Below are 25,861 nucleotides of genomic sequence, written 5' to 3'. Positions count from 1 at the left end.
AAATAAATAAATAAATAAATAAATAAATGAGGAAGGAAAAAACACACAGAGGGGTCTGGAAGTGATGTAGACAGCTCAGTGTTTTAATGGAATCAGACCAGACGGGACTAGCCCGGCTGTTGCACTACAGTTTGGCACAGAGTAAGATATAAGTGTGACCAGGAACAGCCCTACCCCTGGGTGCACAAAGCTTCACTACACACTGACTCTACTACACACAGAGGAACCAGTGCGCCTTCAGATAACTGTACAGTACACGCGACAATAGTCCTTCTCTATGTGTGCTTGTGTGTGTTTGTAAGAAAGAGAGTGAGAAGAAGGAGGGGTAAGCAAAGGAGAGAGCCTGTATGTGGTGTTTTGTGTGTGTGTGTGTGTGTGTCTGAAATGAGAGGTAATTCAGCTGCTGGTTCTCCATGTTTCTTTTCACCCGGCTGTAACAGACCTATAATAGTATAGTTATAGTAATATACACAAAGATTTCCTCCAGATACACTTTACAATAATAATTATTATTATAATAAAAAAGAAAGAGAGCAATAAGAAAGAAAAAGCCATTCTTGAAAAAAGCAAACGTCAGAAAAAGTAAGTGGTTTGGCTGAGAGAGACGGCTGCTGGAGGCAGGAAAGGGGAATTGGAGGGAAAGAAAGGGGTGCTGAAAACACTGATGGTAACTATAGAAACAGAAATGCTGAAGAGAAAAAGTCACACATCAACAGGGAGGGGAAAAAAAAAAAAAAAAAAAAAAAAAAAAAATCAGGCATTCACACGCACAAAAATGTACATTCACAACAAAAAAAATAATAAAACGCCCACGGGCCAGCACATTCAGACCAGCAGGACAGACGTAGACTCTGAAAACTAGCAGATGGGAGACATAGCTGGAAATCGTGCTTTTCACTGCTACACAGGCCGCCTGTAACACTCTGCTCCACATAATTAGTTCTATAGCCTGTTACTTGTAAGCTTGACATTCACTTTATACACACAAGACAGGAGAACAGATGAGAGCGAGATTTCAATCATACCACAATCCAAAAACAAGAACAACAAAAAAAACACATTTTGAGGAAAAAAAGACAAAAAATAATCCATGAAAAACCAAACCATAAAATATATAGATAGTCATGGTATTGCACAAAGGGTATTTGGCCCTAACTGGTCCACAATAAGGACAGTAATAACACAGGTAGGGTACTTGTCCATGCGCCACAACTCTCCTTTACTAGCAGACAATACCAACACAATACAGCCACTCAACACAGGCTATTTACAGGCCTCTGCACCCAGCACCTTCAGTCCTCACGTGTGCAGGTGCTGGGGAGAGAAGCAGTGTAAGTGTGTGTGTATATATATGTGTGTTTGGTTGTCTGAGTCATGTGCAGTGTGCTTGTCATTACTGTATGTGACAGTATGTAGACCTTGGGCTTGTAGTGTGTGTTTGTGTATGACTCTGCGATAAACGTGTGTGAGAGCATATGCAGGTGTTTATTCATATTCATATTTATATTTATATTCATATTAAACCCAGGCAACAAGAACAACACAATGCAAGTAAAGAATATTCCAAAGTAACAACAACCAATAGCTTCAAAGTAAAGGAGTGACCATGTGTGTATTTTGTAAAGGGATTTATGGTTCTACATGTTTTGAGTGTGGGCCTGTGTGCGTACGTGTATGCCAGGTTTTTGTGTTGTCAGATCAGTGGCTCTGTGTGTGTGTGTGTGTGTGTCTGTGTGTTAGGTCTGCGTCTCCTCTGGGGCACAGTAGGAGAAGTCTTTGAACTCCTCCTGGTTGATCTGTCGGATGATGGTCTCGTCTGTGGGCGTCAGCACGGGGTCCTCCTTGGTGAAGTCCTGATCAAAGTTATTCACATCTCGCTTGGTTTTCTGCAGAGATGCGCACACACACACAGAGGGGAAAGACGTCAGAGGAAGGAGCCTCGTGCTGTGAAAGTGGTATTAGAGCGACACCTTCTGACCACTGAGACTTACTGCCTTTTCTCTGTGATTGTTTTTGTGAAGATAACACACAGTGGTGCATACTGTTATCTTCATATCTGCTTTCATACTGGACACCAATCAGCTCTGCTGAGCAGTCGCAAAGAAAATCTCACCGCAAATATTTCTGCTACATAGGAGCTTGTATTTATTTATGTAATGGTCTTTTAAACTCTTCTCCTATGTTTGCTTTGCACTGGATAATTTTGATACCTCATTTCCAAGACCTAAGGCTGATGCATTAAAGTGTACAACTACTACTACCACTACTAAAATAACACACTAATAATTATAATGTTCCTTGAGGGTACATAGTCATTGGCCTCTGTTGATTTTATTTTACTCTGAAGTGCAGAGCAAAGTATTCATGCAGCAGGATATTTTGAACACACAGCTTTTGAAAGTGTGGAGAATAAACTCTTAATAGCTCTGCAAATTGAAAAAAAAAAAAACGATCAGTATGTTTTTAATGAAAGACAAGAAAAAAAACAAAAACAAAAAGACTTAAATGCAAATATACATAACCCAAAGTAAGGGCATGTAAAACAGTCCAAACCTGATTACAGTTCTGTGGAAATGTAAAATGTGTTTGTCACTTACAATTCGGGGTTTAAAGGGTGGTTTGACTTTTCTCTGCTCCAGCAGGACCCAGTCGATCTCCCTGAAGAAGGGATGGGTCTTGATGGCCTCCTCGCAGCCTTGGCTCACCACGCAGCCCAGACGCTTGGCTGGGTTCTTGGTCATGAACTACACACAAACACAGAAACAATACAGACTTTTAATTTGGAATTATATTGTCTGAAAACCAGTCCTTTTAAAAGGACACTGAGCTGTGGTTTTATCCATAAAGTGATGAGGACAGAAATGGAATGAGGGGTTGAGCAAAAAGCATTTCAGTGCTAATAATAGAGCTGAGGCATTAATGGCTCTGTGGCTGGCACAGAGAGGCGTAGTGGCAATGTGATGAAACAGGTCAGCAGAGCGCTGGTGTTATTTACTGTGACTGAAAGCTGTGCTGCTTTTGTTCTGCTGTCTGTTCTGTGCTGTAAGAGCACTTGGTAATCTCCTGTGGTTTTATGATCCCATTGTTATTACTGTAACCTCCTTGACTGACTTTTTATTTTTCTCAGCATCAGAGCAGAGTGCATTTTAACACCTCTGTGTTAAGTGCACATTGAATGAGCTCAACTTGCTCATGTGCAGCTTCGAGGATGGGAACATGAATGATAGTGTGACAGTAATAACCAGAAGAACACGGGAAAATGATAAACACCTAAACACCTGAAGTAAAGCCTATCTGCATGGAGTGAAATAGTTAAGTTTTAAATGTCTGAGGTGTGTCACAGTGGAGAGGACCACACATACCGCTCTAAGGATAGAAACAGCCTCTTTGCTGAGCCACACAGGGTATAGGACGTCATCATGGAGAATGGACTCGAACAAGTCATCTTCATTATCAGCTTCAAACGGAGGCTGTCCGGCCATCATCTCATACATGAGCACCCCCAGGGCCCACCAGTCCACAGAGGCCCCATACTCCTGCTCCTGCAGGATCTAGATGCAACGACATGCCACGATTTAACATGGAGGACGGACCATGTGACATGGTTCAACACAGGTGGAGAGGAATTAAATATCATCACCAGCAGAAATGGAGAAAGAAATAATTTAAAAATTAATTCCAGACATGTTTCCAGATGTAGAAACATTTGTGTCTGATGAAGAGCCAATTTGGGCTCAAAATGTTGTGCTAAGTAAACAAACGATGTGTGTGTGTTATGCACATTAACTGCTTTGATTTATATTTTAGATAACAGTGATATTTATTCATCTTGTCTAATGTAAAATCTGCAAACAAATTACTAGATAAATGAATCCAACGAAATCTGATCGTGTAAAAGCAAGGAAATCTATATTCCTAAAGAATTGCCAGTTTTACACATCAAAATGATTTTAAACATCATGCAAAGGAAGTGGTAGACAGACTGTGAAAACAGATGTATAAGATCATCTGTGTTATTTGGACTAAAAGTCAGAATATCTCCATCTCTGCAGGATCCGTTTTTTACTAAGGCAGTTTCAGTTTTTATTCAACAACCTTTTGGAAGTGCAAGAGGATATCACTGGAGTATTTCACTGGTGTACTCAGTTACCCACTTTACTCCCGTTACATCCCACCACAGCTCAACAGAAAAAAGAAGCAGACACCTCAAAGCGATGAAAAAAACATCAGAGCAATCTGGCCAAATATATAAAAACAAGGAGTGAGTGAACTTTGAAAACAACTTCCTGCAGCCTGACGTCAACTCACCTCAGGGGCAATGTAGTCAGGCGTGCCACAAAAAGTGGTGGTGGTCACTCCGTTCATGATGCCCTCTTTGCACATACCGAAATCTGCCAGCTTACAGTGTCCCTCTGCATCCAGCAGAATGTTATCCAGCTTCAGATCCCTGAGAAACACACACAGATAGAGGGAGGGAGAGAATTAGCACCACCTGGTTTCCACAGCAGTCAGAGATGTAAGCATGCAGTGCAAAAATAAGTAAAAAAAAAACCCCGTGAGAACCTCCACCTAAGGCAATTCTAGTGTGAAATGAAATGTCACACACCTTCTGCTATGTTCTTGATAACAGGAGCATTTATAAAATTCCTTTGACTTCCTCTACTGTATCAAATTTCCCATCAGGATTCACCTCTTAAGTAAGACATACTATAAAATAAAACATTTCCAGCTTAGTGTTTCTCTTAAAACAGCCTCGGGTGTCCAACATAAAAATATAGTCATTGCATTTACCTGTAGATGACTCCATTACGGTGCAAGAACATGAGGGCTGAGGTGACTTCGGCAGCATAGAAACGAGAGCGAGGCTCATCAAACTTCCTGGATCGCTGAATCTGGAACATCAGATCTCCTCCATTCACATATTCCATTACAAAGAACAAACGATCCTGCAGAGAGAGAGAGAGAGAGAAGTATGAGACTGAGAAAACAGTCATTACCTATCAAATTTATATGTGTGCTGTCTTATGGTCGTACCCGTGTCTGGAAGCAGCAGTACAGCTGGGTGAGGTAGGGGTGTCGGCGGGCGAGGGCCAGGATGCGCTTTTCGGTCATGGTGCAGTCCACGTCATCGTCTTGCAGGATCACGTCCTTCTTCAAAACTTTGACGGCGTAAACCTCCTCCGTTCCCTTCAGCTCTGCCAGCATCACCTGGAGGGAGCAGACAGGGAGGAGGTGGGAGGGGACAGAAACATGGGGGGCAGGAGACAGAAAAGCAGATGTAGGAGTGACAGGAGGGAGGACACAGTGAAATGAAGTGGCAGGGAGTTTGAAGAGCAGAAATGGGAGGAATCAATCACAGAAATGATCAAACTCTGCTGGTACAAAAACTTGAGCTTGGGATTTATAATGTATCAATGCCCAGAACAGATGTTATCTGGCACTAAAACTACAAACTGCAAGTCTTACATTTCAGAATTTACCCATAAATCAACACATTCCTTTGCACATCAGTGCATCAATTGTGACAAAAAATGTCTTGGTAATATACATTTCTCAATTTTTACTCTACAATTAGCTGTTTATCTTGACCAAAGGTCTGACAAAGAGTTAACAAATGTGCACTATATCTGTTACATACAAGAAAGAAATTAATTGTATGTATCTCAAATGACAGAACTTTTGTGAGAACTCAAAGCCACTGTGAAATCACATAAGGACCTGCTTTTATCTGAGCACTGATAACAAAGAAAAGGCAGAAAATGTGCAACGTGTTCTGAGAACCACCTGATGAAATCCCATTTTGTGTACAGTATATTTTAAAATATGACCTAATAGTTTAAAACAGACAATCAAGCAGATTTTTCTGCTCTTTTTAGCCGCAGTAACAGTTTTTGTTTTTGGCACTTATGGGCTGTAAACACTAACATATTATCTTTTAATTTGATATTGCAAACATGTTGGCAAACTGTTGCTTATTTACACATCTAACAGACACAGAAACATTATCAGTCAGTTGGACTGTTTCTGGCTTTGTTTTTGTCTCTACCAACTCCTGTGGGAAATATCTGATTATTTATCTACTAAGTACTACAGTTTGTTCTCCCAGCTAGTCACTAACTCTGGGTTTTTTGCTGAAACAACAGCCTGATTAGTGCAATTGCAAACCTAACCGCATGTGAGGCAGCTGGTAATGTTTTCCTATTGTTATTAGCAACGTGTATTTGTATTTGTAATAAGAGGTATAGTGTCTACTGGAAAAATCGTAATGTGCAAAAACAGCTGTAATGCACACGTGAGTCGGTTTATTCTTGTCCCTGATATTTCCTGACCTTTCCAGATATGAATAATGGGAACCTCTGTGGTAAATACGGTGTTAAAAGAACAGAAACACAGATTCAGTTATAAACAAAAGGAGCAGTAAACAAATAAACATGCCCCTCAAACACCTCCTCTGTGCCGTCGCACCTTGCCGAAGCTGCCTTTGCCGAGAACCTTGATAAAGTTAAAGTCCTTGAGACTCCTCCTCTGGCTTTGTCCGTTCTCCCTGGCTGCCGAGGAGGAGGACGAGGAGATGGTGGAGGAGGAGGAAGAGGAGGAGGAGGAGGAGTGTTGGGGTCCCTGCTGGTCGAGTGACAGCGCGTCCTGCAGGCGATCTAGCTCTGCCAAGTCTGTAGGTGTCATCGGAAAAGCTCATCAGACATCAGAGAAAAGCGGCGGACTGCCTTTTTTCCTGTCAGTGTTTAGTTCATGTTTTTATTTATCATTTATTATTACTTCTCACTTTTCATTAAATGTTCTCTAGAAACCTGGGATGACTCAGTTACAGTGTCTCTGTTTAAATAGCAGCAGTGACCGATGTTGTTGTCGTCATCGTTTGGCTCCATACAACAAAAAGAGAAAGTTAACTTTTATTTCTCAGCTTACAAAGTGTGAGAGCACGATGACTAACTGTGACAACCAAATGGTTGTGGGCGGTGAGGGATAATTCAAGTTTAGTCCTAGGACAATAACACATGTAAGAACCTTCTTTTAAAAGGAGCAACAATATTATTACTGAAATCGAATCACTACCTCGTAGTGGTAAAATGAACACATTAAAACCCACCTGCTGCTAAGAATGTATCTCAAAGGGCTTTGAAATGTCTGCATGTTTGTGTCAAATCTGTGTTGTGGATCATGTGTGCGTGTTAGTGTGTGTTTTGGTCAGTGTTACCCTGCTGTGAGGGGGAGGTGGGGACAGCTGGCTGGCTGAAGTTGTTGTCGTCGGTCTGTGAGAGATCAGGAGGAGACTGGGAAGGGTCCTGCCCCGGAGTCAACTACAGAGACAGACAATGTGACCGTTCCTGTGGGGGTGCCTCTTAAATCTTAAATCATCTGTACATTCATGAGTCGAATGTTGAAATAAAACACTAATAATGCAAATAGCTTTATTTGTGTTCTAAATGTGCAGCACTGCAGTGAGAGTGACTTGTTACCTTCCTCCTGCGTTGTGCGGTGTTGGAGATCTTGTCAGGTGTGACTCCCAGGTCAGACAGGACCTTAGCAATTCCTCGGGCGTCCACACCACAGTTAGGAGCTACATTAGTCTCACACCGCCTATGTACATTCATCTTACACACTGCAGAACATGAACACATAAACATGTTAAAACTAGGAAGGATTTCGGACTCATAAACTGGACTTTTTAAAAAGCCTTTCTTGTATTTAAAGGCATGTTGAAATAACATACATCTAGTGAAAAACATTGATGGGAAACATGACAGACTTTGTGCAGTATTTCACAAAAAAATTAAGGATTTTCTTGATATGAAACAAAAAATATTCCTAAATGGGCTCCACAAAAAAAAATTCTTTCGGCATTTTTGAAGCACCTATTTACAACTTAGCTACGATCCACCAGTGCGAAATGTGAATACTTGTAATGTTTCCCCCAGTCTTAAGATTTTGTTCAGGAGTGTATATGTCCTGTGTTTGTTACAGCATTTTACAGTATCACCCTGCACACGCTGTAAATTCCCAGCTGTTCATCAACTCACCTTTGCACTGCAGGCCCTGCCTCATGAAGCCCCACAGCAGGGAGCCACAGTGGTCACAGAATGTGGGGACCTTGTAGTTGTGGATGCTGAACTTATGGGGCATGTTAACACTGAAGCGCTGTGAACCCACCTAGAGAGGGAGACACACACACAGACCCACACACAGTGTTACAAAGAGGTCACTGTCGCATCACTCGAGGAATAATGCATGAGGCTTAAAAGTGTGTGTACACAGTGGACGCATTTTGTCTTAGAGTGTCTCGGTGTTGATGAGCTCTGAGTTTTCAAAAACTGTGGTGAAATCCTCTTGTTTGCACATTAATACTCTGTGCTTGCAATTGTCTGTACCTCCTCAGGTGTGTCCTCCTGCTTCTTCATCCCGGCACACTTGGTGATGATGAGCTCATGGCAGCGCTTGTGGACGACACATGTACACACTAGAAGCACAGCATCAACATCAGGTATGCTCAGATATCACAAAATACACTTTACACATCAATTCATTGAGACAGAAGAGTTTGAATAACCTAATTATGCAGCAATCAGACACACTGATATAGTATCATCTACTGCCACGTTTATTGCCAAGGAAGTTTTCACATCCAAGATGTTTGTGTCTTGGTTAGATATGAAATGTTATGACGTCAATGGTTTCATAACTGGCTGAATTATTAAAGTTTGTATATCATTGCACATATTAAAGGCATTACAGAGGCAGCACAATCCAAACGCAGGATGTGCCTCATCTATGTCAAAGAGATGAAGGCTTGTGGCCAAATCACAGCCATTGTTCAGCAACAAGTAACCCCTTTCATGCCTAAATAATAAATGATGTGCAGCGTTATTTGAATCCACAAGAAAAGAGTACTCACCTTGACACTGGTATCCCTGCTTTCCCAGCACACCCCTATCACATCACACACAGAGGAGTCAGCATTTCAGTCGGGCTGGTTTAATGAAAGATAGCAGCAACTAGATGTGCGTGTGTGTGTTTCCTACCAGATAAAATCTCTGCAATGTGAGCAGTAGGTTGGTTGTCTCAGGTAGGTGGCCATGAACTTGTGCCCGTTGACTTGATGGACACGTCTTCGGACGGCGCCCTGCCGCCGCCGAGGCCCGATCCTCTCTCGAAACACTCGCTCCTCATTCTCATTGGTCCCAGAGGCTTTTGGGTGAACAGACAGTTTATTAACAAAAACTAAACTACAGAGAGAGATTTTAAAACTTTTTTGTGTTTCAGAGTTTCGGAAAAAATTGAGATGAGAATTCAGACACGTCACAATGCTGCAGAGGTTACTTACACTGTGCAACTTTAATTCCCGAGATAGTTTGTACTAATAAGGATCATTTGCATCACGTTGCTTGAAGATGTTTAATCATTCAATGGCCTCTCATCTTCCTTTTCACCCTCCTTCCCTTTTTATCACAAACACCCCACACCTATGCATATGTAAGTGCGCATGCTATTTATACATTGATGTGTGGGCACTGAAACGAAGGACAGCATATTAAAATACACCTCCTCAGTGAGCACCATCCAACCAGCCGTTCCTTTCCTCCCTGCATCTCCCCGGAAAGATAAATGCTTTCCGAGGGTAACCTTAAGACAAGAGAACCACCTCCACTCTCACTCCCACACACACTCCTTCTCTCGGTGCTCCTGTCCTAGTTTGCCTTTCTTTCAGTCTCCCTCCACCTCTCTCCTGGGTGCGTTATAGATGTGGTTACTGCAGAGCCTCTCCAGAGTTCGATTACAGACAGACTGCCTGGGGACTCTGTGTGTATGTGTGTGTGAGTGGAAGTGTGTGTTGGTGAGAGAGAGTGGCACAGCCAAACAGGCCATTACTGGGATCACTTTGTTTTACATAATACATCATCCATCTGTCCAGAACGCGCACACACGCAAACACACACGCACGCACAGACACACACACACACACACATACACACACACCTGACAGGCATGCTGACAAGGAGGGTTGATGAGGCATAACAGCAGTTAAGAGCGATCACAGCAAAGTCAGACGCACTCTGGACCTGCTGAATGAGCAGCTGGGAGATGACTGTCCACTAAACACACACGTCCAGACAGAGGATTCAGATTCGACGCAAACATGTAAAGGGCAAGCGGGCGACAAAAACAGAGCAGAGGAAACACTAAACTACAGATGGTGATATAAACAAATACAACATAAAAATGAATTACAATGCAACTGTGACTGGAATCCATCTGCTTCTTCTCTAATAAATAAGATGTAGTTGGTCCTTTTTCTGTTCTGGTTGGACGTCTATGCTGTGGATAACCCTATCAAATGATGGCACACAAGTGAACCTACAAACCAACAAAACTGCCAAACGACAACTTCCTACGGAAATACTTTAATAAAAGTAACATTTCCAGCATGGTCACATGATGATATTGGTTAACAGAATGTTTGCTTTGACCATCATTCACTCATTAAGAAACCATCATCAAACTTCACCTTCCACTGCTTAAGGATGATAAGTTTGACTAAATAAATGTGTTACCAAAATAGACTAATTTAATTTCATCTAATACATGATTAAATTAAAAAGGTTGTGGAGGAAATAGCGACTTCGGAAATGAGTCCCACTCAGGCCATCTTTTTTCAAGATGACAAAAATCCAAAATAAAATGAGATGATATTTATAAATCTGAATCAGAAGGGGCCTTTATGCATCTGAGGAAGAGGAGGTGGGTGTAGGAGAGTGAGATGAAGTCATATTTCTGTAAGCTTCATAAATAGCAGGCCAAACCTGGTGCAGAGCCACTGAACAGGGATTCCTCCTATTACCAATGAATGTGAACTCTTTTAAAGACTAAGTGTCTTTAAACCGTTTTAATTCTTATTTTACCTCATTATTTTTGGATTAATGTCTTTGTCATAAATGACAAAAATAAAATTGCTTCTGGATTTTTTAAGTCTCGTTGGGCTCTAATAAATTTTGATTCTCATTAATTGGGACAATCATAGATTAGATTAGATTAGATTAGGATAGATAGATAGATAGATAGATTAGATAGATTAGATAGATAGATAGATAGATAGATAGATAGATAGATAGATAGATAGATAGATAGATAGATAGATAGATAGATAGATAGATAGATAGATAGATAGATAGATAGATAGATAGATAGATAGATAGATAGATAGATAGATAGATAGATAGATAGATAACTTTATTCATCCCCCATGGGGGAAATTCAGATTATATAAAAATAACAATAATGTTAATCAAAAATCAAAAATGTTCGAGGTGTTATTCTGCTCATTTTATGTGCTCTTCATCAAAGTTACAATTTAAGCTTTAAGGAATGTTTCTTCTGTGAAAACATTTCAAAGGAACAGAAAAGGATGAAGAAGAAGCAAGCAGGGAATCAGAAACAGGGAGAGGCTGCAGATGGTCAGATTAGGTCAGATTATTGTTTTTCACTTCCTGAGACAACAGAGGCAGAAGGATGGAGAGGAAAGTAGAGGAGAAAAGAAAAAAGAATCATGTCCTTCCAGCCTCCAAGGCTGCAGAGAACAGATTGCACCAGGGAAAAAAAATAAATCTGCTAAAAATACCACCTCTTCCTCTAGTTCTCACCCTCCGTCGCTCCATCCCTTACTCCTCTCCATCCCTCCTATCAGCGCACACACACACACACAGACACACACACACATCATGTGTTTTTATCAGCATACATTAACATGACGAGCACTCAAGCCAGCTGAACTCAGGGGAGGAAGTTCAGGAGTGGGTGGAGAGTGGGTCGTGAGATCACAACAAAGTGTCCAATCATCGATGAGGAGGGCAAGACACGGATGACTGAGTCTCAAAGTGTGTGTCTGTGTGTGTGTAATCCATGCTTCAATCTCACCTACTATTTTAAGAGTCTACTCCCTCTCTTCACTCTCTAATGCTCCCTTTATCCGTCCTTACACAGAGAAGCTACAGCATGCTCTGTTACACTGCTGCACCCTGCCCAACCATACCTGCACACATTCAGTAGAAGGCAGAGAATGGTTCCCATTTATAACCGGGTGTGAACATACACAGGTGCAGGTCAAAATTGCTGGTATCAGCTGCATGTGTGTGAGTGTGTGTGTGTGTGTGAGTGTGTGTGTATGTGCGCAGAAGGAGACATTCTAGGTTTTTCCATGTTTAATAAACACAAACAGAGGAGGAAAAACAGAATAAGAGTGAGATGGGGGAAAAGTCTACAACTTCAGTTAAGCAACCTTCTAGGAAAACAGGAAGGCCTGTGGCTTCATGTTCGCCCTCATTGTGGTGTTATCTTCCCATCATGCTCTGAGGCCTCTGGTTCTAGTAACCTTACAGTAAATGCTTAGGGTGTATCTACAGCAAGTTATTTTATATTTGCAAACTTTTTGACCACTTGGGGGCAGTGGGAACAAGTTGTGAGCACAGTATTGACATGCACACACATTTTAATTTGATATAGTGAAACAAAATGAACTCTACCTTCCCACTTTGCACATATTGTTGCTATATGCCCACTATGATGAAAAATGATGCCTGTGCATGCACGTGCAATGGTCCTTTCTTCACCAGTGAAGTACTGTGTTGTGGTCTTACCCTCAGTGGAGGATCCGGACAGATCAATGACCACGTACACCTTCCCCTCCGGCTCCAAGTCAATCTGTGCAGACAGAGAAAGAGGGAAACAGAGTGAATCTGTGAGAAATAACACAGCTGAACAGTGAAAACAGCAGGGGGCTTTCCTCCAGCACAAACAAACACACCACTGCACATGGAAGAGGTCATTATCTTCACTTACAATACACTCATCCCCACCACCCGTATCATTATCACCATTAATATTACTATTTTCATGTCTAGCTTCAATATCATCACCACAGACCCCATTTAGCCCTGGTATTAACATACAATTTGTAGCTGATATTTTCTATAACAGTGGTTTGCATTTACACCAGGTGTTTATAAGCTTTGCCGTTATCTTGATTCCTCCTTTGTGATCTGATTTACAAGTGTAAATTAAGTGGGCAGAGCTGGCAGACCTCTTAACAAATGACTTTGCAGGACACAGTGGAGATGATACTGATGCACACTCTCTACTTATTTATTCTTTCTTGAGGAAAAGGTTGTCTTCGGCTTCTTGCTGGGCTTTGAAAACAGAATTAAGACCGTTAGCTTGCAAAGATGTGTTTCACAACTATGTGGTCTTGCCAATTAGATTGCAATCATTTGCATTTACATCCAAATGGCAGATTATACAGATTAAGTACACAGATATAAACTGAATGTTAAATGGGTTCTAGATACTGGTATCATACACACCACCTATGCAGCTCCAAGCATCACTGTTAACTTTTTACCTTCACCTCCATCATTGCATCAACATTATCCTAACATCATCATGAAAGACAACAGTGTAAACATCACATTCATAAACACACTTTATTATTACCATCATCACTTTCCCTACCATCATCATCCATAAAAACTTATAAACCATAAATATGTACAAAAAATCCTCATTTGAAGGTACAAATTACCAAGTTGCCATACAAAAGACTGATTCATGTATATTTACTTGGAGAATTTACTTCTGACCGTGCCAGGCTCTGTACACATTATTTATTTATGAGCTGCAGCCAGCAGAAAGCAGAGAAAGAGGAGAACAGCGACCATCACAACAACTAAATCCATTAGGCAACAATGGCATAGGGAAAAATGTAGTAGTAATACTAGAGGTTAATTAAATTTTTAAAAAAAAGAATCAGCAACTTCTTCAATAATACAGGGCAGTCAGGTTGAAAAAACTTAAGAATTAGCCCTGTGGATAAATTAAAGATGGTAAAAAGAGAGTTAAAAAAATAGGTCAAAGGCAATTCACAACTCTGCTCTGGCATGAATACTTCTGGGAGATAACATTGTGGAGGAAAAGATGGTTTTCAGAGAAATACAGTATAACATAAAGTTCCTACATATTACCACAGTGAACATTAGGTTATTATTAACCACTGCACCAATAAAAGCTGACTGTGGCTGCAAACTTCAACAGTTACTGCAGTTAACTGAGTGTCAAAGCAGCTTCCTTGACAAAATGTTCTTGTGCCGTAAGGAGCTTGCAGCCAAAACATTTGCAGCATTACACATTGGACAAAGTAATGCTTGTGGAGCCTCATCCAAATCTCTTATTTTTAGATCACCAGTGAGCCCAGTCCTCTCTCTGTCAACAGACTGAGAAATGGTTCAAAATGTATATACTATGTTATACTCAAGGGGACGGTAAGAGGTATCACAACAGACCAGTTGTCGGCGGGTAACTGAAGAGGAAGTAATGAGGGGAAGTAATAGGGAATGTTGTCAGTACCTGAGTCTTGTGTGTTCAAATCCATTAATCTTCTACATACATGGCTTAAATTACACAGTAGAAATTTATCACACTACAGATGATTAATTTTCTTGTTTGTTTTTGTTAATCACCGGGCTATCATTAGCATTTTGCATTAAAATATATGTATGAGCAAACAGCTTGAATTACAAGTCATAATGAGTTCTACTTCAGTATGCAGTCAGTTTGTAGGAGCAGGTGGCATCAAAATGGAGGCTACTTCATTTGCACACAGAACAAAAAGACATTTCTCCTGCTCAAACATTGCTGGATGAGCAAACATACAATGTGCATACACGCAGACTTATTTAACAAATGGTGACATCCAATACAGTACAAATGCAATTACAGAGATTAAAAAGAGTGCAACAGAGAGTGCTAGAAAGACAGGCAACACAGGACGGGAGCTAGAGGATGCAAAAGAGAGTGAGAAAGAGACGTTTAAATCCTTACTTAAGCTCTGGGACAGCAGCAGATCTTCTTATGCAACACTCAGACACAGGCATTAACACACACACACACACACACACACACACATTTCCATGCATTGCCGGAACATGAGACACAAAAAAACATCACAATAAAACAGAAAACAGAAAAGTTGTTACATCCACACACAAACTGCATGCATCTCGAGCAGCAAGAACACACAACCAAGTGGGAAGGTTTTTACAGCTTGAGCTCTGGAGTGGGAATCAGAATGTCAGATTTCAGTTGTTGTCAGGTCCAAACTTCTCAATTAAGAAGAATTTGCTGATTTTCTTTTTCATATTTGATTGTAAACTGACTAACTTTAAAGAAAACAAGACCTTATAAGTCTAGGTATATAATACATAGACCAGTTAATACAGAAACAAACTGCTGATTTTTACTGAAAGTTACTGTAATAATCTGTCTCAGGCCAAATATAAAATAAAGAGAGATTGTGGTATATGTAACTTACATGCAGAATCCTCCTTTTGTTTTGTTTTATCTATAAGAGGGGAATTTATGACCTACAAACGCCATTGGACATTACCCTTGAAAATGATGTGATAATCCCCAAACCTCTTGCATAACAGCGTATCTCAGCCGGGATTTCAGATGAAAGATGGACTCAGAGTGATTTGGAACAGAGTGGAGCAAATGGACGGCACCATCATTGATTTAGTGCTCGGGTACTGAGGTTGCATGCCAGCCAAAAACTGCACTGTTCTCACATCACCAGTTACTGGCCACTGGAGCTGTGAGGTGCCTTCGAGCTCTAAATCTAAACCAATAAGAAATACTACTACACAGATATGGGTTTTTGATGATGAATTAGATAATGCTAGAGTTTAAAAATCATGCCAGAAATTCTGAAAATAAACACAGGCTTTCAGTAGTTCTCCAGGATTTTATTCTTGGCAGGTTGAAAAATTTTTTACAATCATTTGACAGTACAACAATCCACTAAAATCCATAACACAGTATATTACTGTAGTTTGGTTGTGTGGTAAAGCTGGTGTAAGCACAAGTGTTGCTCTTGGAGCTGTTAACTATATCTAAAACATCTAAGTCTAGTGTAAATCCAAATTAAGTGAACAACTGACTACTAAAATACATAAATAAAAGTTAATTCACAAATTAGACAAGAATCAGCAGCACATTTAGTGTTGTAGCATCAGAAACAGCTGTGACTATACTTTAGCTAATATGCTAATACATGTGTGCACTTGTCACACTGATGTTAGCTATGCAGACGTTTCTATGGTTACAGAGTCGTGTATCCTAGCAACATATGCTTCTATGGTTACCCAGCTACAGTGTAGTCATGTATCTTAGGTGCAGTCCTGCTTTTTGTTTGGTGGGAGTTTGTAAAATACTGTAGCATCTTGTAATACAGTTGATAAAAATGAATGTCAAGAGATAAACGTACATGTTAAATAAGTGTGCGCTAAATGCAATAATGTAAAGGAAGCTGGTCCTTTTTTGGTGTTATTAAAGTTGTTACTGTGATGAAAATAACCTTCCGTTAGGTACTACAAGGATCGTAGTGTGTATACTGGCCATCAATGTGTGTGTTGGGAGAAACTTCTACTAGAGTCAACTTTCTCTCCTTTTCTGTCATTGAAACCTCACCTGACTCTAATTGAACTATCATAAACCACATCGTGTTATAAAACTCCCTTCAACAGGTAGTTCCAGATAAAGCATACAGCATTTTAATGTAATCAGGTCAAATGAGGATTGTATTGGGCCTAAGTACAATGTGCTATATGATCTCTGCCTAGTCCTTAAAATTGCACTAATCAATATTTTAATATTAACAGATGAAATGAACAATTATTATGCAGAAGGGTATATCCAACCCAACCCTCTGCTCCTTTATGGTGTTTTAGGTCATCAATTTGTGGTTAAAGAGCCGTGTATTTCCCTCAGTAGTTAGTGGAGACCCAAGCAAAGCTAAACGGAGCATGAATATTGGCGTTGAAGTCAACATGTGCACAGGAAAATTAATGCTTACGTAGCTCTATATCTGCAGAATGTGTAAACAGTCTATTTGCTAACATGGAATGAATTGCTTAATTGTTCATTCTATGGATCATACTGAGCTGAAGATGACATTGTCACATGATTGTGTAAATTTTCTTTTATTCAAACAAAAGCCAAAACCCCCAAAATATTCAGTTTACAAAGCTATATGACATAGAACATCTGTAAATGTTGTTTGGAGAAGCTGTAAATGTGACATAAAACCCAGACCAGGGAACATGTGCATTTTTACACCATGATTTGACCATTAAAGTTGTTGTTCAATAATTAGTCAACCAAGGTACTGTTTCATTAACTAACTAACTTTTAAAACTAATAGAATTACATGTATCATATAGAAGACTTTATTCACATTATCATCCTTGTTAAATTGAGTGTAATGTGACTTGGATTTGACCTGTTGTGTACAGACCCCACCCCACCCCCTGAAACAAACGCCGGGAGGAGACAGTGCTGGAGAATCTAGTTCGCTTCATTAATCTTGTTAGTCCAATTAGGACACTGATACAGACAGGGAGACGGATAATTTCACAACCCCTCTAACACACACATACACACCCTCACACAGCCTTGTTTTTATACCTCATGGGCACTTTACATTGACTTACATTAAATTCCTGGAGAGTTGCCCTAACCTCAACCATAAAAAATACCTGCCAAACCCTAACCCTTACCTAAAGCTGTCTTTTTAAATTTCAGTAATTTACATAATGGGGACCTGGCTTTCATCCCCACATGGAATCTGAGTCCCCACGTCACCATATAAACAGGTTTCAGCTCAAACAATGTAGGAAAAAAAACACACACACTCTCACACAAACACACACACACACACAGGAAGGAGAGTGTGTATCTGAGAGTGTCTGGGGATTTTAAAATGGACTTCAGAGGGAGGTTAGCGTTAAACACACACAGGCTTAACTCTCTTGCATTCGTTCCATCTCCACACATACAAATTGGCTTCAAACACACACACATCCAGACTCTGCTGACAGAATGAAACACACACACACACACCATATGCAGCAGCACAGAGAAGCACTCAACCAAGCAAACAGGGCACTCAAAGCTTGCATTATATCAATACTGTGGAGCTAACCCCCTCCCACTCTCTGTCCATCTAGCTCACTATCTCTGTCCAACCAGACAGCTCTCTCTGTCTCTCTCAGGAGCATTTAGTCTCAGTCACAGCCTCCCACATCCATCTGTCAAATAACAAATTTCGGGCTTTGAGAGAGCTCGACCGCATTCACACAATCACGCATGTGTGTGTGTTTGTCCTTCTTTCTATCAGTCAGCAACATGAGTGAGCCTGCATGCATGCGTACACACACACACACACACACACACACACACACACACACACACACACACACACACACACACACACACACACACTTTGGAGACCCATGCTGAGTGAGACTGCATGAGAGTCATGCATCTTTAATGTAACATCACAGACGGCTAATAATGTAAGAGGAGCTGAGCAGTGTGGTGCTGGTGATGGAGGGAGAGGATGGGAGAGATTCAACAAAGCCCGCCCGTCCACCCCCGTTACGAATGACAGGTCCAACAGTCCGGTGTTTCCGGTCCTTTAGCATCTACCGGACAGGAGGAGAATTAGATTTAGAGAAATGGATATTCCCAATCAACCCATGCAGTCTGTTCAGTCATCTTTAGAGATCAGACATTCAAGACGAGTGTGTGATATCCAGATGGACTGGCAGACGGCATGAAGAGCATCCTCTGTAGATCAGACAGTCATCGCTGCTGGATGTGTCTAAATGAAAACACACTTCATAGAGACTCACCCTGCAGGAGGAAGCTCTGTCTCAGGGCTGGACGATTTAATGAAAATATCTATTAGAACTTTTCTGACTAGTATATACTTTATTTATTACTTATAAATTAACATCACCTCTATATTACTTACCATGCATAACTGGATCAGCCAGAAATCACACATTTATATTGCTTTATAAAAAAAAAGGTAATTACTGAACTTCTTTTTCAAATATAATAACATTTAAAAGAGGTGTTATATTTATGGATAACAACTAGATACTATAGGTGTGTTAGGTGGATTATTGTAATAAAAACTGTTGATTAGTCATGTCTGACAGTGTAGCTAACAGTTTGGATATCTGACTCACAGATCCTTGATAATGCTGTTGAGAGGTCTTCACAGACTGGCAGGCTTTAGTGCTTCGCAGTCCTGAATCTGTAACATCCTGATTTATGACTTTTACAGCATATGTTTGACATGTACGGAAATAAATGTATTCACTTTCTCTCATAGAGTTAAATGAGATCGATACCACTCTCATATTTATCCATTAAATATGAAGCTTCCACTAATAGCAGCTTAGCTTAGCTTAGCACAAACACTGGCTCCATCCAATTGTAACAAAATGCACCTCTCAGCACACGGAAACCACAATAACTAATACATAATATCCTGTTTAATTCAGTGAACTGCTATTTTAACATTTCAGTTATGTATGGACCAAGATAACTGGCTGTTGATTGTAGCCTTACATTTAAAGGGTATATTTGATGGGCGTATCAACCCTCTTAATTAACTCGTGATAAGCTTTAAACACTGATGAGACCAACCACTCAGGTGATCATTTTAAATCAAAAAACATCTACTCTACCTTTTCAAAATAAAACTGATTAGTATTTGCCTAGTGCCTAAATTTAAAAAGTAAGACACAATAATGTGCAGTGAATACACTGACAAGAAAACACCTTTTGGTGTATTTTATTTGGCCAAATCACAAAATTAATTTTAACTATGTAACATATGATAACAACTGCTGCTGACTAGGACTGTTCATGTTTGAAAATGTTCACTATTAGTGCACCAAAACAAAACCGGTTTTATGCCTCATTACAGGTGCATTGTTGTGGGGGACGACAGTGTGCATTACACCTGCTGTCCTAGAGCTCCCAAATATCCTCCCATTTCTTCCCTTGCACTGAGAACATGCATTAAACACCCTCCTGCGTGCGTGCGTGCGTGCGTGCGTGCGTGCGTGCACACACACACACACACACACACACACACACACACACACACACACACACATACATATATACATATACGTAAGCTTGACCTGATTTGGCATCAGTGGGCAGAGCACCGTGCTTGTCTTTGTGTGTGCGACTGTGTATATTGTCACTGTGGCAACAGTACATCTTAAATCCACTCTGTCCTACTTAATCAGCAGGTCAGCGAGGGGTGGAGCCCATGATGTAATTGTCCGGCAACATGCCATGGTGAGGGAGCAGAATCTGGGGTCAGGAATAAATAAAGGGATGATGACAATATGGCTGTGACCTCAAGGATAATCAGTCATGTCTTGAAAATGAAAAGTGGGACTGTAGGGCCAAGAAAGATGGCAACACATTTCAGCCTCTTACACAAAAGCACATGGCAAACTGATGGTCATAAATGATCTTTTCAGCAATCTGACTGACACCTCTGAATCACAGTGCAGAACCTGCAACTGTATCTTCACTTTCCGTGGTTAAAAAATACTGAATGCACAGTCACACAAGAAAGTGGCAAAGTTCATTGAAGTTTCTCTGAAAAATAGCCTGTGCTTAAAAGCTTGATGACATGGGGACTTTCCAGAGTTAGATGATAAGCTACGATAGCGGATGATGCAATGAAGCTATGCTAGTTTCCTCTATTTTTGATTTTCCAGCTCTACGTGCCCTCAAAGGTCAGCGCATCTACTGTACAACTTAAATATTCATGAATTTTCTTTCTTTGTCCATGTAAGCAAATTCAGTAGGTGGGGATTCTGGACTGATTTAATTGCAAAATTTAGCTATTTTAAGTTCTGGTGTGACCTGTCCTTAAAGTAGCATTTTGTGACCATAGCAGTGGTCATGGTATAAACAATATAATAAGGAACTAGACAAAGGCACTGTGATTATGTGTAGCCAAAGGGGAAAACATTCATATCAAGATCCTAGCTATAATTCTGAAGCAGGAATTTTTGACAGCTATGATTATCTTACAGCTGGCAAAGAAAAACTACGCACGTTTCAACAAAACATTGAAATAATTATTACAGCTTTAAATCCAATATACTAAAATAACAGATTCACTTTTAAAACTGTTATTCTTTGTTTTTTATTTAAAAAAGCTTAAAAATACAGTATGGAAGGTGATAAAAATAGCAACTTTAGGCTTTAAAATGTTTTGGTTCAAAATGTGCTTTTACATTTTTTTTAAAAAGGATGGTGACTGTTACTGTAGTTCTTAATCCTGGCTGCTGTGAGTACAAGCGTGTGAGTGTGTATGTGTTGATGGCGAGTGTCAAACAGCGGCTGGCTGACATCTGACATGGCCCATGTCCCTGCAAGGAAACTTTACACTGTGGTCATCGTTTCTCAGACAGAGTCCTAGAAGCTTCCAGCTGCCTCACAGATCTCATCCTCCGTCCTGATATATTTACATGAACACAGAGCTTTCCTCTACACTTCACCTCCTGCTCTCTCTCCTTCATCACTCCTTCTCCAGAGTCTTCGTTTCCATCTGTGAAAGTTTTCTTCTAAGCACATCAGTTTTGAAAATGTTCTAAAAGCAGACGGCAACGAAACAACAAACCTAATAACGTCTGTTACAATGAGGCTAAAGCCCTTTGACAGTCTGGTCAACCGTTTGGTAGAGCCCATTCTTATCAAAATAACTTTTTCTACCTAACTGAAGTGGCTTATACTAAAAGACCATCTAACAACTTTTTAAAGTGATTGTTTTTGTGGATATGGGAGACACTACATGCAGCTTTACGATAACATCTCTGCCAGCAACAAAATATTGAAAAAAGTGAAAGTTACAATCCAGAACTAATTCTAATCATATGTTACAGTGCTCAGCCACTGACATGCAGTTACCAGAGCCATGCAAACACTCAGTTTTCTTTACAGTGCTGTCTCACCTCTACATAAAGGTGGTGCAAGGCAATATTAGTTATATAATTCATTTGCGTACATATAACGCAACAGAAAACAGGTACATAAACTACAGTGAGTGACAGCAGGATTATTACAATAGCTTATATAAAAGGTAAACACTGCTAGGTTGTGTGCACCAGTTACAGGTATGTTGTGTCACCGATGAGCTCCACACTGCGATGGATTGTTATAGTAGGTTTTTGGGGCTATTGTTTTTAACCAGTGACCTTGCGGCTTTTAGCTTTCACATTTTAGCGCCAAGTAAATAAAGCATGTTGAAACCTGTCTGCGGTCTGAGTTTGGTAAGCTCAGTGCTGCATAATTATAATATACCTGCATACAAAATGCCTACAATCTGGCTGCTAAGTCAAATGGAATTCCCCTTAAAGAGTGCCCATGCAACACCAAAAACCTTTTAAGTTTCTCTTCCTTTGAAGGGCTTTAATTTCAATTATTCTGACTTTTTAGAGAACTACTGTTCTACTTTGTTTTTATCGTTTCCTAGCCTCCTCCATTGCTCCACCTCCCCCAACTCTCACCTAACCATCTCTCTCAGTGGGTGAGAGGCTGTCACCAAGGGGACAAGCTGTCATTGTCACCATAGGGATGGGCTCCACAGAGCATCTCAATTACTGAGTGGGACAATTAATAAGCATCAAAGCCTGGTTAATATTTCACTGGCGGCACAGATCAGGAACCAGGCCCTAAGTGCCGGGGTCCATAGGATCATGACAAAAGAGAACAGGAAGCAGAGAGGATAGGAATAAGAGCGCTGCGACAAGAGAGATGAAGAGAGATGATGAGATGAGATGAGAGAGGCAGCAGAAGCGCGGAGGAAGTGAGAACGAATGAGCTGAGGAACACAAGCCTCAGTTTCCATCTGAACAGCAGGAAGTTGGTTGGACTGGTTGGTTTTTGTTATCCTACATTTCAGTTTACCTCTCTCTCTCAACTAACTGTCACGCAGTTAAAAGAAGCCCCTTCTATGATGATGAATTTATGTTCAGGTAATTAAATAAAAAGGTTCAAGGTTTCAGCTGTACACACTTATGTAATATACCAAGATTATTTTTAAAACAGTATTCTCATATAAAACAGTAAACCTGCTTAAACTGCACCCTCATCTAACATTACATATATGAAATGTTTTTCATGCAACTTATTAAAGTGTTCTACATGCAGGGTGAACACTGGATGGAAAAGATGTGCAGTGGCAATGGTCACTTTTTAGCCTCAAATTACATTTCTTATTCTGAAACTATAAGAATGCTGTGGGAAGCTAGTGTATGAGATGTATGACAAGTAAAATGTTTATTTGATCCATCTCACATCACCTATGAAGAATATTCGCAGACCTCCTTGCTGAACACCATCCTCTCTCAGCTGGAGACTGAAGAGTAAATGAAAGAGAGCGCATCAGGAGGAAGTCGGTGGAAAGGGGAGTTTTGGGTGCACGAGTGAGGCAGGAAGAGCAAAATGACGGGTAAACGACTGGAGCGGGAGGGAGGCAAGTGTAAGAGGATGAAGACGAGGGGAGGATGAGGGAGACGGGAGGCAGAAGTGATGAGTAATTGAGTAATGAAGGGAGGAGGACAGAGAGGAAGTGGGAGGGACTGTGTTGCTGTGAGGCAGATGTATTGATGAGCCAGCTGTCTGATCAATGGAAAGTGGTCAATCATCAGAGTAATCCATGTGCTCTGACCTTACTTTGGATGGCTGAGGATGAGGTGTATGTGGGGGACAAATCTGAGTTTGAAGCTATCAATGTGAGGACATATGGGCCTCTGCTGATACAGTATCCTCACCCAACTTAAATCCTTCAGTGTATTAAATCATATACACTTTAACTCAATGCACTGTATAGACTTACAACAGTGCAGTTGTCAGAATAAACCCACCCAAGACCTCATATTTGAGATGAATTCACAACAATGGATATATTGTTGCCTCTTTCTGATATTGCATCATGGTCATATGTTAATCCAGATGAAAGCAGGGTCTGTACTAACAACTCTGGCATTACAGAGTCTTCACAAGAATATTACCATGGACCTAAATGCCATTTCAACAAAATGAAAAGTAATAATTTAAGAAGATCACCATAATGGCTTACCTTTTATTTCAAACAAATTCAAAGCTTGTGGCAGTTGATGTTCATTGTGTACTAACATAAATTGAAGTCAATGGTGCCTGGATGATAGAAAATTATTATAACTCACACTAAACTTTGGGAAATGGAAGGCGGTAATGTAAAATATATGTAATTTGTAGGTGATGAGCTAAGTGCAAAACAATATGTGTGTGTGTGTGTGTGTGTGTGTTTATTTAAAATGCATGTCCTCATTTTGAGGAATGCATGTCCTGAGATCACCTTCATCAGCCTTTCAACTAATGAAAAGTGAAATGAGATGAAAACAAAGTGCAGACGTTGGACAAGATCAGATGTTAAAACTGGAGAAAAGACTTGCAGACCCCAAAAACAAATGGCTCTTTATGCTCATCCATACAGATCTACATGTGGCAACTGAACAGCACAGTCCCAGCACAAATGAGATTAAATTACAAGAACCCCGAACAAATAAAAGGAACTTCACTCTTTGCCGCTGCTGAGCTATGTGTAAGAAACTATCTAGAATTGTTGAACCATGTTGTGGTAAATTTTCACAACATGTTCTCTGCACTGCTTTGTCTGTAATTTTACTAAAAGGGGACACAAAGACGCAAGAGGAATGTGAAGAATTGAGGAAGGATAACTAGAGACTGGACCTGAATGATCTAATGCAAGTCCAAACAGCTCCCCTGGCACAGATAAAGGAGGGGAAGCTGCAGCGTTTAAGTAAGCAAAGGGACAGAGGAGTAACATGCTCGTGCTGTGGGACACCAGACCTGTGTGGACAACCAGCCAACGTGTCAGCACTGAGACACATTCTGTCTGAAGACAGACATGTGCAACTGAACTGACAGTTAACTAACACTCTGCTGCGCTGCCAAAGAAAGGTACAGAAGATGGAGGTGATGGGTGACGGCTGTTATCAGAGACTTTGAAACGCAGAGAAGAAAATACTTAGGAATAATGATAAGGCTAGTATGGGAGTACTATAAATAACAACCACAGAAGTGTCCTGAGAGTAAGGATGCACTAGTCTTATCTTCAGGTCGGGGTGAGCCCTGATTCTGACCTTACTAGACCGGGTATTGGCCAGAATGTGTGCAAACGAATTGAATGAAGCCGCTGACAAGCACATAGTTTTGAGAAAGAACTTGTTTTGATGGACACTCGACAAAATGTTCTCATAGTCGACTACTGAGCAAAAACATAGTACAGAAAAATTCCACTGTACGCGGCATTTTCCACCCGTTTGCCTTTGAATAACAACAAACACAGTTTGCACCACATCAAATACACAAATGCAAACAGTACAACAGTAGGTTTGTTTCAGACCATCTGAGGACACACGGCCCATGTTTGTCTCTGAGCCCTGTGCTTCTTATTGAATTTCATTTCATCTGCACAGGCACAGAAATCAGAGATGCTGCAAAAGCTATAAACATGCAAACCTGTGGCTTTCAGGGCCACAGACACAGTTACACATCATACACATACCCAGTCCTCATAATGTCTGGTTCCGTTCTGCAGCAGGTCCTCCAGCTGGATGGTGCAGTTGGCCACAAAGTCATCATATCCGATGGGCGCATCATGGAAAACCGACAGCTCCAGACTCCTTCCCTCACGAACCTCAGTGCAGAACTCCTGGTGCCAGACAGGGCTGTTGGTCTTGGTCCTGGTGGCAGTCTGACCCAGTCGAGTCTGGTCCAGGTTCAGGGCCAGGTAGGGGTCTAATAGGAAGGAGCCGCTCTTTCCCACAGCATGACGCAGGGCCCATGGGGTGGGTTTCAGGTCCACTGCCTCACAGACTCGCACCTTCAACAGGCCACTGAACACAGGCAT

General features: G+C 40.8%; 1 protein-coding gene across 1 annotated transcript; it reads right to left on the bottom strand.

Moving 5' to 3' along the window:
* Positions 1-62: 62 nt before the first annotated feature.
* prkcea (protein kinase C, epsilon a) lies at positions 63-25,861 on the bottom strand. Its single transcript, XM_026315039.1, has 15 exons — positions 25,517-25,861; positions 12,645-12,708; positions 9,036-9,201; positions 8,909-8,943; positions 8,385-8,473; positions 8,037-8,166; positions 7,476-7,618; positions 7,214-7,316; positions 6,466-6,668; positions 5,035-5,208; positions 4,792-4,946; positions 4,309-4,447; positions 3,363-3,551; positions 2,598-2,744; positions 63-1,886 (listed from the first exon to the last, which is right to left on the bottom strand). Exons 1-15 carry the CDS (start codon positions 25,859-25,861, stop codon positions 1,737-1,739), a joined length of 2,232 nt encoding a protein of 743 aa, XP_026170824.1. The 3' UTR covers positions 63-1,736.

This window comes from Mastacembelus armatus, chromosome 19, assembly GCF_900324485.2.
Source record: "Mastacembelus armatus chromosome 19, fMasArm1.2, whole genome shotgun sequence".
In the NCBI taxonomy this organism is placed as follows: domain Eukaryota; kingdom Metazoa; phylum Chordata; class Actinopteri; order Synbranchiformes; family Mastacembelidae; genus Mastacembelus; species Mastacembelus armatus.
Note: the sequence above shows the minus strand (reverse complement) of the source record. Positions and strands in the feature narration are given on the sequence as shown.